This window comes from Pristiophorus japonicus, chromosome 2 (assembly GCF_044704955.1).
Source record: "Pristiophorus japonicus isolate sPriJap1 chromosome 2, sPriJap1.hap1, whole genome shotgun sequence".
In the NCBI taxonomy this organism is placed as follows: Eukaryota; Metazoa; Chordata; class Chondrichthyes; family Pristiophoridae; genus Pristiophorus; species Pristiophorus japonicus.
In genome coordinates, this window is record NC_091978.1 from 149,901,846 (window position 1) to 149,922,299 (window position 20,454).

The 20,454-nt window shown below is 44.4% G+C and overlaps 1 protein-coding gene across 1 annotated transcript in view; it reads right to left on the bottom strand.

Annotated features, from left to right (window-relative positions):
* cracd (capping protein inhibiting regulator of actin dynamics) overlaps positions 1–18,151 on the bottom strand; it is a 162,816-nt gene extending 144,665 nt beyond the window's left edge. Inside the window, exons 1-3 of the mRNA XM_070860565.1 lie at positions 18,103–18,151; positions 14,727–14,895; positions 1,297–1,432 (exon numbers count right to left, since the gene is read on the bottom strand). Coding sequence (XP_070716666.1) covers positions 1,297–1,432; positions 14,727–14,895; positions 18,103–18,151 — 354 coding nt within the window. The remainder of the gene's footprint in view (positions 1–1,296; positions 1,433–14,726; positions 14,896–18,102) is intronic.
* Between the last annotated feature and the right edge of the window lie 2,303 nt (positions 18,152–20,454).

Here is a 20,454-nt window from a genome sequence, read left to right on the forward strand (position 1 = left end):
TTGCATGCCCACCGCAGGAGGAGGAGGACGACGAAGAGGAGCCTGCGAGGCCCCCTTTGGATAGCTACACCATCCACAGGGAGGAAGCTGGAGATGCTGCCAGACCAAGAGTCACACATCGCCAGCACATCTCTGATATACGTTGGAATGATACATAAGATACCAATGACAAAGAATGAATCATAAATGTTTATGCATTTGATTGAGATACAGATTGTAATTTTCTACTTAATGCTGGAGCGTGTAACGGGCTTTGTGGGTTGGCACCTGTTATAGAAACCACCTTTCCATTTAGATCAATTGCGCGCTGTCTATAATGGGTGGCTAACCCACAACCTTACACTCCAGCGGTAGGGTAGGTTGGAAATGACCTCACACTGACCTCACATTTATATTGGAGTACATACATAAAATAAGAACTTTATGGGATATAGTCGCCAAAATGTTATAGAGTCATTAAAATGCTTGAAGCACAAGAATTTCTGTAATGCACAGATGGAAAATTGTGGAGCATGCAATATTTTGCTTTGTGGGTGATTGGGTAGTGCAATGGATCAGCACACCATTCTTCAGCTCTGGGGCTTGGGTTCAAAGTCCGTGTAGACATGTGGGATGGAAACCTGTTATCCCTGTGCTGGAGTCCTGCCCCTGTTATGTATGTATGTAAACCTTACCAAAATGTAAGACTTGCCACTAGGGGGCACACCTGTGGGAGACCTAAGGGTCACCTGTGCACCCTGGGGCAAGCAGGTATAAAAGGTGATTCACCATGCTGCTTCCCCACTGTGGAGTCTGAATAAAGAGACCAAGGTCACAACAGTTTGAGCTTGTAATACAGTCCTGTGGATTTATTCTGAACATAACAGCCCCCACAAATTAAGTTGAGACTACTCAAACATACTTTGTGTAAAATCCTTATTGTCGCCACAGAGACTTTCACCCCATCAGTCTGTGCTTAATTCATGCCAAATCTTGACCGTGTGTAATTTGTAAAAGTAATCAGCATTTATTAGATTAGAGGTGATAGTCTCAGTCTAGCAGTAAATGCTCACTTTACAGTGCTGTTTCACTCCATGCTATTATCTCAGGCACTTCTTAACTCCTTAAAAGTGAGGGAATTTGAAAATATTTCCTGCAAATGGCCACTGAACCATCCCAAATTGGGGTTGGTTTGAGACAATCATTACATATGCAAAGGCAATAACAACTGCATGAGTTGGTTCAGGTCAGATCTACGCAACCTGCCTGAATGCACCAACCTCTTCCAGCAGTGTTGGTATCAACCTGTCATCTCACCTGAAGGGTTTGGACTTTTCCTGGGATGTTTTCCTGGGATGTCACTCGTGTCGTTGCTCCGTCGCTTGTTGAACCCTCTGGGCTAAAAATACTGTCATGCGACAATGCCCTGGTTCCCATGCTAGTGTTAGCGGACCTGTCAACATTTTATAAATAGGTTACAAGGCACAAATTGCATTAAAACCTTGCTTAATTTTTACTAGTATTAAAAAGGTGCAAAAAAAAAAAACCTGTCAAATTTGGCTCTCATTTCCATTTTTCATTTATTTTTAGGATGAGATTCTATCTTTCAATTTTTGGATTCTCAGAAGTATTTATTCATGATATTTTACCAAAGTGTGTAGTCACACATATATTTTGTAAAAGTACATCCACAGCTATTTTTTTTTAGAAGAGTATATCCACCTCTATATAATTGAAGGCACTGCTCCTTCGTTAACGGCTGGGTTAGGTCTGTTTCGTCAGCTTTCTTCAGGCTTTTTCTCTTGTCTTGGCCATGAAGGTAACCACTATTGTGTATATGTGGATATTGGGTGAACACAGGATTGGGCTTAGCCACATCTGTACTTCAATAACCATTCTAAACATATAGGTGAACGAGGTACAGGAAGATTGTCAACACTTCTGGAACCATACTGCCTTCAGCAGAGGGTAATAGGGGTTTGGGGTATTAATTACTGGAAGGTGTTGGGGGGGGGGGGGCGGGGAGGGGGTTGTAAATTGAAACAACTGCTACCTTTGAGGAACTTACGTTTCCAAAGGTGATGTAAATCATACATGTGAAACAACTGGAATTTTCAGCACACTGTTTGTGGTGTAAAATTTCAAAAGTGAACATCAATTCCAATATATATTGCATGATCACACTAAGGTTGCTGCAGGAGACTAAGATTGTCAACATTATTGCAGTCCTACAGAAGGTAGGGAAGGTGCTGTGAAGAATTCACTGGACCTCGGATGATATTGTGTCAATTTGCTAGAAAACAATTTTGAAAAATAATAATTTTCTGTTTCATCCTGGAAAAATTGCATGCCATTTATGGACACATCCCGTCACTCCTCAGAATGTTCTCCTTAATGAAAAGGCAGGGGAATTAAACCACATGACGAAAAAAATCCCATACAACAACATTCCTCAGAGTTCAGCAGGTTGTGGTAGTTCTAGATTCCCCCAGAAGTGGAAATATCCTCTCTGCATCCATCTTGTCGAGCCCCCTCGTTATCTTATATGTTTCGATAAGATCACCTCTCATTCTTCTGAACTCCAATGAGTATAGGCCCAACTTACTCAACCTATATTCATAAGTCAACCCCCTCATCTCCAGAATCAATCTAGTGAACCTTCTCTGAACAGCCTCCAATGCAAGTATATCCTTCCTTAAATAAGGAGACCAAAACTGTACGCAGTACTCTAGTTGTGGCCTCACCAATACCCTGTACAGTTGTAGCAGGACTTCTCTGATTTTATGCTCCATCCCCCTTGCAATAAAGGCCAACATTCCATTTGCCTTCCTGATTACTTGCTGTAACTGCATACTAATTTTTTGTGTTTCATGCACAAGGACCCCAAGGTTCCTCTGCATTGCAGCAACTTACAATTTTTCTCCATTTAAATAATAATTTGTTTTTTTATCTTTTCTGCCAAAGTGAATAACCTCACACTTTCCAACATTATACTTCATCTGCCAAAGTTTTGCCCACTCACTTAGCCTGTTTATATCCCTCTGCAGATTTTTTGTATCCTCCTCACAACTTGCTTTCCCACCCATCTTTGTATCATCAGCAAACTTGGCTCCATTACACTCGGTCCCTTCATCCAAGTCATTAATATAGATTGTAAATAGTTGAGGCCCCAGCACCGATCCCTGTGGCGCCTAACTAGTTACTGTTTTCCAACGGAAAACTACCCATTTATTCTGACTGTTTTCTGTTAGTTAACCAATTCTCTATCCATGCTAATATATTACCCCCAACCCCGTGAACTTTTATCTCATGCAGTAACCTCTTATGTAGCACCATATCGAATGCATTCTGGAAATCCAAATACACCACATCCACTGGTTTTCCCTTATCCATCCTGCTCGTTACATCCTCAAAGAACTCCAGCAAATTTGTCAAACATGATTTCCCTTTCACAAAATCATGCTGACTCATTTGACTGAGTACTTCTTCTTTAGTGATAGTGATTGTTTTAGCTAACCATAAGATTGAAGAACATTCTAAGGGGAGTACTATGAAAAAAATGTAGTCAGAAATATATCTTTTGCCATTAAAAATAAATAATCTTTAAATTTGCTGCCTGATAGAAATCTGACATTTTGGGGGTGAAATTGCCCCTTTGGGAAAGGCCCGTTAGTGCGGAGGTGCTAATGAGGCATTCATTTTTTAATCGCCCAAGCACGACGGCCAGAGTGCCACCAATGAATTGCACCCAGGATTCTGTGGGCAAAAACGGGTTTGCGCTGTGCCCCGTACTTTTCACCCCGGGCAGGGGCGCACCCAATGATGATGTCATCACCATGTGCGCCGAACTCTTATCGCCCCATCCCGACCCCTTTGCGCCTCACGGGGGAAAGTCTCCCGCGTGATGCAAGGTTGGCATGGGGCGTTGCCAATGACAGCTTTGCGGGTGTGAAGCTGTCATGGCTAGGGTGCCCCAGCCACCCTTAAAGGCCTTACACCACAGCCGCCATCTTTTTTTTGTCTGCCGACTGCACAATGGGGGCCACTAGTTTGGCGGGGCCTCCAACATGCAGCCTGGCACCGGCTCTTGGGTGCCGGGCCGCTGGTCCAGCCAAAACCCTCCTTGGTGGGGCAGTGGATGCGGCTGCAGAGTTCGCAGCAGACCTCCCCTTTAAAAGGAGAGGGACACTGTGATGCGTCAGTGTGATGTAGCATGTCCGCGTAACGCTGATGTCATCAGCTCCGTGCCCCGCTAACACCCCAGCAGCGCCCCACAGAGGTCATTCCTGCCTCGCAACGTTTTCTCTTTCGTACCCAATTCAGCAAGATTTAGCAGCCCATCTCGCCGAGCGCTAAATCTTCACTTAATTCAAATTGTGCGCCCCAAACGGAGCACAGGGCAATTTAGCCCCCTTTCAGTCTCCAGAACCGCTCTGTGATGGAGAGTGAGCCTCCTGTGTCCTGCAGCAGCTCCTTCATTTTAATAGTGTTTGCAATTTTCCATTCATCCACCTAGATTCTCATAATTGCCTTTTTATACCATATATTGTTATTGTTGTATAAAACTCTCAGCCAAAACCAGTCAATGGCAATAACACATTACAAACCTATTAAAAAATACAGAGGGGCCATCCAATAGTGGTAAATTGTCTGCCAGACTAAACATTTATTCGGATTGAAACCTGGGTTTTGAATGTACTGTCACTTTTCCTCACATCATCCTAATACTGTGGGCTCAATTTTCCCCAGTGATTTGCGTCATTGTTTTGAAGCAGGCCGCTTTTCTTGGCCTAAGTTAAAAAAACACAGTTTCCCCGATCAATTTTCATCAGTTAGTTAACTCAGTTTGTTAAGATTCTTTTAGGTACGTTTTTTTTTCAGCTAAAGGGGGTGTAACATGCCACCCGCGCATTTAGGCAAGTTTGGCCAGCTGAGAGTTACTCCAGTTCTTCTTAGGCCAGTGTATGTGACCTCTGCAGAAAAACTTTCTGGAGAGTTAAAGAAATCGGCGCAGGTAAGGACATCGGTGCAGGTAAGTGCAGCAGATGCCCAGACAGCAGCAGTAGGAGCTAAGAGAGAGGGGGAGAGAGCGGGGTGGGGAAGCCTTTCGGGTATAGTTAGGTGCAGGGACAAGGAAGGAAGAGGCCATTCGGCCTGGGATAGGGACGGGGAAGCAGACCGGCAAGTCACTCGGAGCTAGGGGCGGGTGGGGGCAGCGGACCAGGGTGCCACTCGGGGCTAGGGGCGGGCAGGGGAACAGACCAGGAGGCCACTTGGCCAGGGCTAGGGGCAGGGGAGTGGACCGGCAAGCCACTCGGGACGAGGGGCGGGCAGGGGAAGCAGACTGGCAAGGCACTCGGGGCCAGGGGCAGGTGGGGGAGCAGACTGGGCGACCCTTTGGCCTGGGATGGGACGGGAATCGGTATCAGTATCGGGTGGGGGTGGGGGTGGGGTGACACTTTAATAATTGGAGGTAAGTTGCTGAAATGTATTTTAATGTGTTTTTAAGTTGCTGCAATATATTTTAATGTGTTTTTAAGGTGCTGCAATGTATTTTAATGTGTTGCGAGCTGGCTGTATGTTTCACTTTGCAGCCTCAGCCTGCATTGTGTCCCAGGTTACCATGGCAACCTGATTTTGTTGGAGGAGATCAAGGCTCCACCCATAAAACTAAAGGACAGGTTAGGCTGCGCCAAAATGAAGACATCAAACGGGGAAACTTAGAACATTATTTTTGAAGCACTTGGGCCCCCAAAAAACAGGCGTAGCTTCAAGTACGCCAAAAAAAAAGGTTTGGGGAAAATTGAGCCCTGTAACTGGGTGCAAAAAGTTTTCCACACAGTTAGAAAATCAGTTATTTCAGTCACGTATCAGACAATAGATCCATTTCACTTCAGATTCAACTCAGTCATCCACAATGACGACAAATTGTTTGCAGAATTTAGACCAAATGAAATATGGTATAAAAATTGCACAGTATGAGAATTTTGTTCATTAAAATATTATACATAATAAAAATACATTTTCAACTTTGTTCCCCAGTAATGAATACATACATTCATGCATATTAATGCTACACACTGCTGTACTTTGATTTTACAACATAATTCAATATTAATATTAGCTAGAAAGGAATGTAATTGTAAAATATGCTTGTGACATGTTTATTAATCATATTTGTTAAACATTGATAAAAATGAAGATTATATGCCATGATAAGTTGCAAATTAAGGTAAGATCGACAGGTTTAAAGAGGGACACATGGATCAGACATTTCTAGAAGCTGTTAAAATCTATAACCTACAGTCAGAATTATAATCAGAAATACATTTCAACCTGTAAAAAAATGAAGATAGATGTAACACAAAAGCAAAATACTGCAGATGCTGGAATCTGAAATAAAAACAGAGAATGTTGCAAATCTCAGCGGGTCAGGCAGCATCTGTGGAGAGAAAAGCAGAGTTAACGTTTTGGGTCAACGACCCTCCGTCAGAACTGGCGAATGTTCGAAAAGAACACATTCTTAAGCACTGAAAGGGGGAGGGGCAGAAAGACCAAAAGGGAAGGTCTGTGGTAGGGTGGCAGGCAGGAGAGATGTAACTTCATTTTCAATTTTCTGATAAGATATGAATAAAACATTTTCACAAAACTAGGAAGTAATCAATATAAAACTTTTAATTTCAAACAACCACGTGGACAACTGTTACAAAAATTGTTACGATTAATTTAAACAAAATCTGATTCTACAGTGACAAAGTTCAATGAAGTTACATTCATTATATTAGTTTTTATGGTGATATGTATAAATAGAAGCAAATTTGCAAATAGTATAATGTATTAAAGTGCTAAAATGACTCAATAGTAATATTGCATGACTTTATATTTGAAATTATTAACTATTTTTTTCAAAGTAGCCAACTGTTGACTTAGTAAAATTCACTGATTTAATTTACATTTCATTTATTTACAGCAATTCCAGTTTACTATCTGAGGAGCTTTGGGAAGATTGCTCAAAAGAGATATTCTGAATAGTAACTACTCTGAGGTTGGATTGTCAAATCCAAGTCTCAACATTCCCCACAGCGTGACCTTTAGGAGGTCTGCTCAGTGATATTCTGGCACAGTAAGGAGGAAGGCTGAACGGGATCATTTTAACTTTCAGCGATGGCGTAAAACGGCCAATATTGGATCGGCTGCCCATAATACACCCTGCCTGATTTTCCTTTCCATTGACCTCTCCTGCCCACATGGACTTAGTCAAATGTTTTCTCTTTCCTTCTTTCCTTAAATACACTAGGATCTTACTGCTGGCAGAAATCTCCTCCTTCGCCCTTCAATCTCAATCATAATGCCATGCTGCTGTCCCAACATTGGGATGAAGAGAAGGCAAAACCAATTCCGCTCACGTCAGTTTTTTTTCTTCCTTGGGTGTATCCAGGCCCTGAACTTTGGATCATCTTTTTGCTGAACTCAAGTTTGTTGTCTGGCCACTCAATGGAAGTTGTCATGCACGTCCTGTGGGTCTCGTATATTCTTGCAATCTTAGAGAAATGTATTGTTCCTTGACTACAATGCACCAATGTCTTCAATAGCTTTCAGTTATAGATGTTTAAGTTTCTGTGCCGAGAAATAATTCTTTCCATTTAGTTGGCACAGTTGAAATGAAAAGGGAAGAAAAGTTGAGGGACAGTACTTTATATTCCAAGTGCTCCCTTCATCTCTGCAGCTAGAAATTTGCAGAATCTATGGAACCTGATAGAAATAACCATGACATTTTCTGCCTCACAGAGACCTGGGTATGGTAGCCTAGTGGTCACGATATTGCACCAGCCTCATGGAGGTTGTGAGTTTAATTCCCACAATGTAAATTAGTGAAATTAAATTCTATAAATCTGGTAACTTAGAGTGTCATTTAGGGAAGGTATCTTGTCACTCCTACTCAGTCAAGCCTACACAACTCTAAATGCTCTCGGAAGTGAAGCAAGCCACGTAGTTAGAAATTACAATAGTGAGTAGACTTCAAAAAGTAATTAATTGGCTGTAAAGCGCTTTGGGACATCCATTGGTCATGAAAGGCACTATATAAATGAAGTGTTTCTTTCTGAAACCAACCATCAAAAAACAGAACAATCAGAGAAACTGGATCTGCAATAAGACTCAGGTAATCTCAACCTAATATTCAATGTTTTTTTCATTCTCGGAATGGGGTGGTTGCTGACAGGGCTGTATTTATTGCCCATCCTTAGTTGCCTTGAGAAGGTGGTAGAGGGCCTTCTCTTTGAACCACTGCAGTAGTTGTGGTGAAGTCCAGTTCTATTAGGTGGAGAGTTCCAGGATTTTATTTAAGTGACAAACAAATGGCAATATATGTCAAAGCAAGATGGTGTGTGATTTATAGAGGAACCTGAAGATGATGGTGTTTCCATGCACCTGCTGCCTTTGTCCTTCTAGGTGGTGGAGGTCACAGGTTTTAGAGGGGCTGCCGAAGAAGCTGGGCCAGCTGTGTTCAGAAAAAAGTGGTCTACATGCGGCCTAACCCACAGTCCTTAAAGGGACCACTGGGGGTTGCCACCAATAAAGTACGTTTGTTAAAAAAATACTTACCTAAATGTGGAAGCGGAATACCATTGCTAAGCTCCTGCTCAGCTGCCTCCTGATCACCTCCCCCATTCACTCCTGATCACCTTCACCTCCCCCTACCTCCGATTGATTAGCCCCTCTCAGGGTTATGTGAGTGCCACTGTTGCCAATGCAGTGGCCCAAAACCCAATGCCAATGTGCTGGCAAACTGCCTGGGGACGACCAGCATGTGTCCACAGCTAGCCGGTCTCATTTAAATGAGGCCCAAGACCCAATATCGGGTGTAACTTCAGCTTACCCTTTCTGGCTCAGGGATCGTTCGCTGTGCCCAGTGTGTGCCAGACGGACGGCATGAACCAATTTCTTGGCCATATTCTCATCTCCACAATGTGGGCACCCTCCATCATGCAGTGTTGCACTACACCATGCTATGTGGGACATAGTAAGGGCTTTAACTGCCCAAAACAGGGCTTGCATGAGGAGCTGGGGGACATCAGCAGCAGCAGAATTGTATACCATCTGAATCAGTAACCTCATAGCCCAGCACATTTCTCACTCCTCCACCTGAGGAATCAGCCCTGGTTCAATGCAGAGTGTAGAATTGCATGCCAGGAGCAGCATCAGGCCTATAATAGAATGGGGACTAAAATTCCTCATCTATTCAGGCATGCATGAGTGGCTCCATTAAACTGAAATGAGCTGGCGAGCTGATCTGAATCGTTTTACTAAAACCTAGCAGCTAGTTATTGCTCCATACTCAGCCAGTAGAGGGCTACCCAGGGCGTAGCAGTTCCAAGTCACCTTCTCGTGAGGAAGACTAGACACTGCAGAAGATCAAAATGAGCAACAAAGTTTGGTGGGCACTGAGATGATACAACAACACATGACATTTCCATGTGTAATCTTCAAATCCATAAAGCTGGTAGCTCAGCTGCAAGCCCAACCTAATCAAGTGATTCAAAATGTTATTTTCAGAATTGTAGTACCAATATCTGAAAGTGGAATTTTCTGACCACATAGGAATATCACTGAGGGCTAGATTTTACACTTTTGTGCAGATCACCCAAAAATGGGCGTTATTTCTGGTGCGGGCAGTAAAAATGGGTTTTCAGATCGCCGGCTTATCGCCCATTTTCAAAGACCCTAGTCTCCATTTTTAAAATTGGGCATTACCACGAGTGATATGAAATGGGCGTTAGCATTAAATCTCTCTGACCTTCTGCCGTAAAGTGTCGCCGTCCTTAGCAACAGCATGGCAACACTCATTTCCCACGATTCAGGAAGTCAGGGGTCATTACATGCGCAGAAGAGGAGACAGAGAAAGAGGGAGCAGAGAGGGACTGAAAGTGTGTGTGGGTGTGGTGGGTGCTTGTTTGGCTGTTGTGGGAAGCACGAGGGAGATTCACCAGTAGCAAAAAGCCTACTAAGCACCAAGAACGTTATATATTATTTGTTCAACAAATAATATATAACATGGAAGGGATGGAGGAGACCCTGGAGCTGGTAGCCAGGAACACTGGTGGCAGAGGGCTTGCAGTGGTCCCGGAGTGTGGCATTGGACCCCAAGGTGCCGCACCCCCATTGCCAACGACACATGAGAACTAGGAGCAACATCTTGCTTCTGGCTTAAAGCACATTCCCAACTTGGGACCTTCCTCTCCCGTATCCGTCCAAGCAAGGGTTCTGCCGTCATCACCCACCGCCCCCCCCGCCTGCAATGAAGCATCGCCCGAGGAGCTGCTCGGCCAGGCGGCTAGGAGTCAGGAGGGGAAGGGGAAGGGGTCGAGGTGGGGAGGAGAAGCAGTGTGGGGGGGAAAGGAAAGTGAGTTGCATGGCCACAGGTGTTGTCTGAGGCATATTGTTAGGTTGCTGCTGCTATTTTGGTGGGAGGATCGGGGCAAGGGGCGAGGGGGCTACCTTGTTGGTTTGCATTTGCGTTCTGTATTGTGGGAAATGGGGATCATTGTAATGATGTAAATGTGATAAATTTGTTGTGGGCTGAGGCAGGGGTGGGGTGGGGTGGTTTTTACAGATATACTTATGATTTCAGACAAATGGTCGGATTAAATGTTTTGTATTTAACATAACCTTGTTGCACATTGGCTCAGATAGCTGCATCGTTACACACTGGTGTTTCCTTAACATGAAAGGGTATAATTACACTTAACTTAAACTTTAACTGTCACCAAGATGATGCACACCATTAATGTATGACCTGCACACCCAGCAGTGTGTCAGCCTTGTAAGTACCACCAACATTCTTTCAAGCAAAGCGCTCATTTATGCAGCTATGATGCCACCACGGGCCCTTTCCTGCGGTCTACAAGGGGGCGGGGGCATGGCTTCAGCGTCAGCCTGATTGTCTGGGCCGATGTCAGCGTCCACCTCCTCGTCCTCCTCTTCCTCTCTCTCCTGAGGTGGACCGTCAGACCCTTCTGGCAATTCTTGTCCCCTCCTGATAGCCAAGTTGTGCAGCATGAAGCACACCATCACGAATTGAGCTACCTGCTCAGGGTGGTATTGTAGCTCGCCTCCTGAGTGGTGCAGGCTTCTAAAGTGCTGCTTAAGCATTCCAGCGGTTTTCTTGACGATATTGTGAGTGGATCTGTGGCTCTCGTTGTATCGCTTCTCGGCTTCGGTGTGGGTGTCACGCAGAGGGGTCATCAGCCAGGTGGCGAGGCCATATCCTTTGTCACCAAGCATCCAGCATTGACCTTGTGGCCAATTGGTAAACAAGTCAGATACAGTGCTCTCACGCAGGATGTGAGCATCATGGATGCTGCCTGAAAATTTAGCATTCACTGCCATGATAATTTGCTGGTGGTCGACAACGAGTTCAGGGAATGGAATCCCCTGCGGTTCCTGAAAACCTCTGCATCCTGAAAAGGTGTCCACATCGGGATGTGTGTACAGTCTATTACTCCCTGCACCTTGGGGAAGTTACCAATTCAGTAGAATCCTAAAGCCCTCTCAGTCTGAGCCTCCCTGCTCATAGAGAAGCTGATAAAGTCCATCCGGCGTGCATACAGGGCTTCAGTGACCTGCCTAATGCAGCAATGTGTGGCATGCTGAGATATCCCGCAAATGTCGCCAGCTGAGGTCTGAAAGGAACCCGACCCGTAGAACGACAGTGCCACGGTGACCTTGACCTCAACAGACAGTGCAGTCCTGCAGGCTGCAGATCTTCCTGATGAGCTGGTATATCTCACTGCTAACCTCTTTGTGGAAGCGCAGTCTCCGAAGGCAGGTGGTGTCGCACAAGTTGAAGTAAGACCGCTTCTCCCTGTAATTGCGGGGCATGTAAAGTCTGATCCTCCTCATCAGTCTGGTTCGTCTTACATTGGGCACATGATGCTGCTGAATGTACCTTCTGCCATCTCGAGTCTGCAGCATGTGCATGGTCATCAAGAGAGGGTGAGAAATGACAGGCCCCATTCCAATAGCTATCTGTTTTCCACCGATTGTTCACAAAGAATGAATGTCCCCACTAAGATACCTAGTAAATTCCAATCATCCACAGTATGAAAAGATGTTTGTTCAGATGTTCACATCACCTCCAAACACCACAGAGTACATTCGAACTCCCCCGAGCTTGAAGTGAGCAGCCTTTTAAATGATGCGACCTACGATTTAGAACATGGCGTCCATACCGCTGTGAGTAGTTCCGGTTCGTTCAACTTTTGCCCAGCGTTTTTTTCGGCGAGCGATATTGTCGGCGAGATGTGTGCAAGGTGCCAAAAGTAAGGATGGGCGATATACTGGGCGTTAGTTTTGGCAAATGTGATCTTCACGACAAAAAACAGTGGGCAGTTGGTATTATTAAATCTCGGCATTATTTACGTGCAGAAAGTAACGTTGGGCGATATTATGGGTGATATTGGGGTTGCCCATTCTGATGATTCCGCCCCAAAAAAGTGGGCGGGCGGTATTATTTTTTCTCGGTGTAACACACATACGGAAAGTAACCCTCGCTGATAAGTGACCGAGAAATGGGCATCAGTTTCCATTTTGTGGCTAAATGGCCGATATATGGGTGTTGCACCTCATTTCAGTGTTAAAATGGATGTTAAGTAAGTGGTATGCATGCAAAAATAACGGAAAATCTAGCCCATAGTCTATTATACATGGTAGGTTCAGAATGCACCATATCCTTACACCTTTCATTGCAGCTCCTTTGTTTTATTCCTATTTTAGCAAATCCAGATACTCAATTCCAATTGAGGAAATTAGCTTTCCTAATTGAGTCTGCTGTTTACTGTTTTCCTCAAATTACATAGAAACATAGAAAATAGGAGCAGTAGTAGGCCATTCGGCCCTTCGAGTCTGCACCGCCATTCAATATGATCATAGCTGATCCTCTATCTCAACACCATATTCCCGCTTTCCCCCCATATCCCTTAATGCCTTTTGTTTCTAGAAATCTATCTATCTCCTTCTTAAATATATTCAGTGACTTGGCCTCTACAGCCTTCTGTGGTAGAGAATTCCACAGGTTCACCACCCTCTGAGTGAAAAAATTTCTCCTCATCTCGGTCCTAAATTTCCGACCCTGTATCCTGAGACTGTGACCCCTTGTTCTAGACTTCCCAGCCAGGAGAAACATCCTCCCCACATCCAGTCTGTCCAACCCCGTCAGCATTTTATACGTTTCAATGAGATCCCCTCTTATTCTTCTAAACTCCAGTGAATACAGGCCCAGTGGACCCAATCTCTCCTCATACGACAGTCCTGCCATCTCTGGTGAACCTTCAATGCACTCCCTCTATGGCAAATATATCCTTTCTTAGGTAAGGAGACCAAAATTGCACACAATACTCCGTGTGGTCTCACCAAGGCCCTGTATAACTGTAGTAAGACATCCTTGTTCCTGTATTCAAATCCTCTTGCAATGAAGGCCAACATACCATTTGCCTTCCTAACTGCTTGCTGCACCTGCATGTTTGCTTTCAATGTCTGGTGTACAACCACACCCAGGTCCCTTTGTACATCAACATTTCCCAAGCTATCACCATTTAAATATTACTTTGTCTTTATGTTTTTCCGACCAAAGTGGATAACTTCACATGTATCCACGTTATATTGCATTTGCCATGTGTTTGCCCATTCAGTCAACCAATCTAAATTGCCTTGCAGCATCTTTGCATCCTCCTCACAACTCACAATCCCACCTAGTTTTGTGTCGTCAGCAAACTTAGAAATATTACATTTGGTTCCCTCATCCAAATCATTTATATATATTGTGAATAGCTGGGGCCCAAGCACTGATCCCTGTGGTACCCCACTAGTCACTGCTCGCCATCCCGAAAAAGACTTGTTTATTCCTTCTCTCTGTTTCCTGTCAACTAACCAATTTTCAATCCATGCCAGTACGTTACCCCCAATCCTATGTGTTTTAATTTTGCACACTAACCTCTTATGTGGGACTTTATCAAAGGCCTTCTGAAAATCCAAATACACCACATCCACTAGTTCTCCCTTATCTATTCTATCAGTTACATCCTCAAAAAACTCCAGTAAGTTTGTCAAACATGATTTTCCTTTCATAAATCCATGTTGACTTTGTCTAATCCCGTTAATATTTTCTAAGTGTGCCATTATTACATTCTTTATAATAGATTCTAGCATTTTCCCTACTACTAATGTTAGGCTAACCGGTCTGTAGTTCCCTGTTTTCTCTCTCCCTCCTTTTTTAAATAGTGAGGTTACATTTGCCACCCTCCAATCTGCAGGAACTGTTCCATAATCTATAGAATTTTGGAAGATGACAATCAATGCGTCCACTATTTTCATGGCTACCTCTTTTAGTACTCTGGGATGCAAATCATCAGGCCCTGGGAATTTATCGGCCTTCAGTCCCATTAGTTTCTCCAGCACTATTTTCTTACTAAGAATCATTTCCTTTCTGTCCTCTTGCTCACTAGACCCTTGGTTCCCTAGCATTTCTGGGACTTTATTTGCATCCTCTTCTGTGAAGACAGAACTGAAGTATTTCCTTCACTTCATCCTGATTCTAATTTCTTAAACCAACAATCATTATGAATAATCAAAACTACTACTGAATGTAACATAAATCAGGTTCATTGGTGCATGACTTCACTACACTACAAGACTTTTATACTTTGTACATTTAATTAACAATGAAAAAATATAGTTCAAGGAGGCTTTACCTTAATTTATCTTCAGATTCCTCATCAGCTGACCCAATGCCATTTCGAACATCCCCAGTGGATTGACTGGATTTTAGATTTACGTTCTCAGGAATTATGGTAGGCACCTTCCTTCTCTTTTTACCGAACAGCTTCCTGAATGGTTGGAATTTGCCCTGCTTTTTCTTCTCTGTTAATTACAAGGATCACATACATTTTATGTATAACTGATTGCTGTTATGCCAAGGGTTCAATGCTGAGTACACAGAATAAACAGTCATAGTCATATGCAAAACATGGTCAAAGGGCAATTATTAGATCAACCACACATTTCATATAGAATCATATTGGAATTTCTTTTAGTTGATAAAGAGCATGTACACTCGTTGGATGTATTTGTCCTCAGTACAACTTCAAAACCTTACACGGTCACATCATTGAAAGGCCATTTCAGACGAGGTATCGAAATTTCTAATAATCCTGCTGAGACATTGAAATGCTCCCTACACACACACACACACACACACACACACACACACAAACAGTTCCTCTCACTACTATACTTCTATGGCAATGTGTAAGAGGCAGGTAGGAGCACTCTGCACTATGTTATTTGTGTGTCCCTATGGACATTCATAGAAAAAGGCTTTGGGCAATTGGGACTCTGTGGATGAAATAAGTCTTGGGTGGTAGCGTAAAATGGGCAATAGCGAATCGGCAGCCCACTTAATATTCCAGCTGAAAAAAAAATCAGGTGAGGTGCAAAATGGGCTGTAGATTCATTATCACCCATTTTGCGTTACTACTGAAGACCAATTTCACCCCCATACGCTTGTGCACACACAATTTGACTGACCATTCCCGTCATTTAACCAGGATTGTCTCGAACTAAAATTGGACTCAGTTACCTAAAAGGGCTGCAATGAATAAAGGTGCCAAGTAATGAAGATCACAAAAAGAAGATAATACTGACGATAGCAGAAAGGATCTCATTTTCAATATCTTGCAAATTTGCACTTAAAATAATCAAATGCACCGCATACCAGATATAATACAGGCTAATCAGATAAGGTCTCAAATAGTACTTTGCTATACCACAGATATGTGTTGCCCTCTTATACTGGTATTCCAGAAAATTTTAGATTAAAAAATAATTCTTAACGGATTGCTAAAGAATTATAGGGTGAAATCATGCACGCAAATGTTAGTTTGCAAACACAAAAAAACACAACAAATTGCATATTTCAAACCTGTATATTCCGAGTATTTTGTTAGCAAGTTGTAAATAAGGATTAAAAATTAGGCAAATAACTAATTTTTTGTCACAGGAGGAAAATATAGCCCTAAATAGTCTCTTTGGGCCCAAGTTTCCACACGATAAAAAACGGGCGCCCCTCCGAGCTAAAACGGTGCCTAAAAAAAAACGCGTTATTCTCGAGCGCCCTGCAGCTCCTCGTCTGCCTGGCGCGGCGCCGAGGGGGGCGGAGCCTACACTCGCGCCGAATTTGTAAGTGGGAGGGGGCGGGTACCATTTAAATTAGTTTTTTTCCTGCTGGCAACGCTGCGCGTGCGCGTTGGAGCGTTCGCGCACGCGCAGTGTGAAGGAAACATTGGCACTCGGCCATTTTTGTAGTTCTTTGTAGCTGTTTAATTTTTGAACATTTTTTAATAAAAGCACATTGCCCTTCCATGATCAGCACTGAGGCTTCTTGCAGCAGTGAGAAGGTGCAGGAAGCCTCAGAAAGTTGAGGCAGCCGTTTCCCTCCCCACCCCCGCCCGCCGTCGGGAACGAACGGAACGGCTCCCCCTCCGCGGGAACGAACGAAACGGCTCCCCCCCTCCCCCCCCACGCGGGAACGAACGGAACGGCTCCCCCCCGCCCTCGAGAATGAACGATGGCAGAAGCACTTTCACACAGGTAGGAATATGGTTTATTTAATCTTTTCTTTGCTTATAAATGTTTATTCAGATTGGATTTATTTGTATAATATTTGTAGAAGTATAAATAAGGATTTATTGTAGAATTTAATGACTTCCCTTCCTCCCCCCCTACCTCGTTCTGGACGCCTAATTTGTAAGCTGCGCCTGATTTTTTAATGTGTAGAACAGATTTTTTCAGTTCTACAAAAATCTTCACTTGCTCCATTCTAAGTTAGTTTGGAGTACGTTTTCACTGTGGAAACTTTGAAATCAGGCGTCAGTGGCCGGACACGCCCCCTTTTGAAGAAAAAATTCTGTTCCAAAGTAGAACTGTTCTACCTGCCGAGAACTGCAGGAAAAAAATTGTGGAGAATTGCGATTTCTAAGATAGTCCGTTCTCCACCAGTTGCTCCTAAAAATCAGGCGCAAATCATGTGGAAACTTGGGCCCTATAAGTGCACTATGTTAGCAATCACAGTTAGCAATTTTAAAATGTCACACATTGCATACACTGCAGTGTATCGCTAATTATATCAAAGTGAAGATTAATACAATATGATAAAGTATTTTCACATTTGGAAAAATGGGATATTTGCAAAATATCAATATAACATAGTGGAAACTATTCAAATGTATTTTACAGTGAAAGGGGAGAAATTCCGGGTATTTGTGCCTCCCATTATAACGGAATGCAAACGATTTTTCGCCCGGGCACGCGCCGCTGCTGACTCCCGCGAAATTCTGCTTGTGTGCCGGGCTGCTACCATGCAGCCCACTCCCTGATAGTCCAGGGATGGCCCCGTTTCCCATCTGCAGAGTTGGCAGCTTGGCCCTCCCCTTTAATGATGACGAGAGCCCTGTCTACGTGCCAGCGCTACAAATCCCACCACTTAGCGCTGCGAACTTAGCAGAGGCTTTCTGCCCCACTCCCGCCCCACTGAACAAGTGGAGCGTGAAATTTTGCGCTGCTTTTGCTCTCGGGGGCGGTAACCCGAATATATGTCGCGGGACGGAATTTCTGCGCCAGGAGCAGAAGTCCCGACCCGTGACCACAAACAGGGCGGTACCAAATTTCTCCCCCCAAATGCTTAGGCCATAAAAAATGGAAATGCTTTGAGGGAAAAATTCGGTACCTTAGGCCGAACATACTGAAGCTAGAGCATTATCGCCGGGGTGAGGCGAATCCAGCGACGCACGGCAAATCCGGGCACCCATTGCGGCACCGGTACGAGGTACCACCGGGGACTTCAACACCAGGCAGACCATGACATCAGTAAGTGTGCAATGCTCATTGGCTGCACGATCTGGAAAATTCATTGTTGCTACTTAGCTTAGCGCCTTGACCAGTGACAGGGAGAGCAAGCGTGTAGCTCCAGGAAGATGAGGTCATCACCGTGCACGGGTGTCAGCGAGCAGGGTGGAAGTTAAAGCAGAGGGCGACAGTGTCCTGTGCCACCAGCTTTGCCATTTTGCTGACTCTTGGTTCGGCTCCAATACTTGTTCACGAGCATGGTCCGGGCCGCCATCGTGCAGCCTGGCACTCCGATTTGGGTGCCAGGTGGCAGCCGCAGTACCCGCTGCCCTGGTGGTCTAGTGGAGGCCATCAGAGACCTTGCAGAGTGCACAGCGGCCCTCCCCTTTGAGCGAAGGGGAGGGGTGTAGAAGCTGCGGGGAGCATCCGGGAGCGCTACGTGGAGCATACTGATTGTGCCCAGTTAGCTCTGCTGATCCCGCCCCATCAGGAAGTGGAACGCATGAGATTACGCTCCACTTCCTTTGAGAGACAGTGAGCTCAATTCGTGCTGCCTGCTAGTGGCTAAAACAAAGAAACATGGAAACATAGAAAATAGATGCAGGAGTAGGCCATTCGGCCCTTTGAGCCTGCACCACCATTCAATAAGATCATGGCTGATCATCACCTCAGTAACCCTTCCCTGCTTTCTCTCCATACCCCTTGATCCCTTTAGCCGTCAGGGCCATATCTAACTCCCTCTTGAATATATCCAACGAATTGGCATCAACAACTATCCGCAGCAGAGAATTCCAAGGTTCACAATTCTCTGCGTGAAGAAATTTCTCCTCATCTCGGTCCTAAATGGCTTACCCGCTATCCTAAGACTGTGTCCCCTGGTTCTGGACTTCCCCAAAATCGGGAACATTCATCCTGCATCTAACCTGTCCCATCCTGTCAGTATTTTACATGCTTCGATGAGATCCCCTCTCATTCTTCTAAACTCCAGTGAATACAGGCCCAGTCGATCCAGTCTCGCCGCATATATCAGTCCTGCCATCCCGAGAATCAGTCTGGTGAACCTTCACTGCACTTCCTCAATAGCAAGAACATCCTTCCTCAGATTAGGAGACTAAAACTGAACACAATATTCCAGGTGAGGCCTCACCAAGGCCCTGTACAACTGCAGTAAGAGCTCCCTGCTCCTATACTCAAATCCCCTCGCTATGAAGGCCAAAATACCATTTGCCTTCTTCACCGCCTGCTGGACCTGCATACCAACTTTCAACGACTGATGTAACATGACACCCAGGTCTCGTAGCAGCTCCCCTTTTCCTAATCTGCCGCCATTCAGATAATATTCTGCCTTCGTGTTTTTGCCACTAAAGTGGATAACCTCATATTTATCCACATTATACTGCATCTGCCATGCATTTGCCCACTTACCCATCCCTGCAGCCTCTTAGCATCCTCCTCGCAGCTCACACCGCCACCCAGCTTAGTGCCATCTGCAAACCTGGAGATATTACACTCAATTCCTTCGTTGAAATCATTGATGTACATTGTAAATAGCTGGGATCCCAGCAGTGAGCGCTGCAGCACCCCACTAGTCACTGCCTGCCATTCTGAAAAGGACCCGTTTATCCTGACTCTCTGCTTCCTGTCTGCCAACCAGTTCTCTATCCAAGTCAATACATTACCCCCAATACCATGTGCTTTCATTTTGCACACCAATTTCTTATGTTGGACCTTGTCAAAGCCTTTTGAAAGTCCAAATAGACCACACCCACTGGTTCTCCCTTGTCCACTCTCCAAGTTACATCCTCAAAAAATTCTAGAAGATTTGTCAAGCATGATTTCCCTTTCATAAATCCATGCTGACTTAGACTGATCCTGTCACTGCTTTCCAACTGCACTGTTATTTCATTTCTAATAATTGATTCCAACATTTTCCCCACCACTGATGTCAGGCTAACCGGTCTATAATTCCCCGTTTTCTCGCTCCCTCCCTTTTTAAAAAGTGGTGTTACATTAGCTACCCTCCAGTCCATAGGAACTGATCCAGAGTCGATAGACTGCTGGAAAATGATCACCAATGCATCCACTATTTCTAGGGCCACTTCCTTAAGTACTCTGGGATGCAGACTATCAGGCCCTGGGGATTTATCGCCTTCAATCCCATCAATTTCCCTAACACAATTTCACACCTAATAAGGATTTCCTTCAGTTCCTCCTTCTCACTAGACCCTCGGTCCCGTAGTATTTCCGGAAGGTTATTTGTGTCTTCCGTCGGGAAGACAGAACCAAAGTATTTGTTCAATTGGTCTGCCATTTCTTTGTTCCCCATTATAACTTCACCTGATTCTGACTGCAAGGGACCTATGTTTGTCTTCACTAATCTTTTTCTCTTCACATATCTATAAATGCTTTTGCAGTCAGTTTTTATGTTCCCAGCAAGCTTCCTCTCATACTCTATTTTCCCCATCCTAATTAAACCCTTTGTCCTCCTCTGCTGAATTCTAAATTTCTCCCAGTCCTCAGGTTTGCTGCTTTTTCTGGCCAATTTATATGCCTCTTCCTTGGATTTAACACTATCCT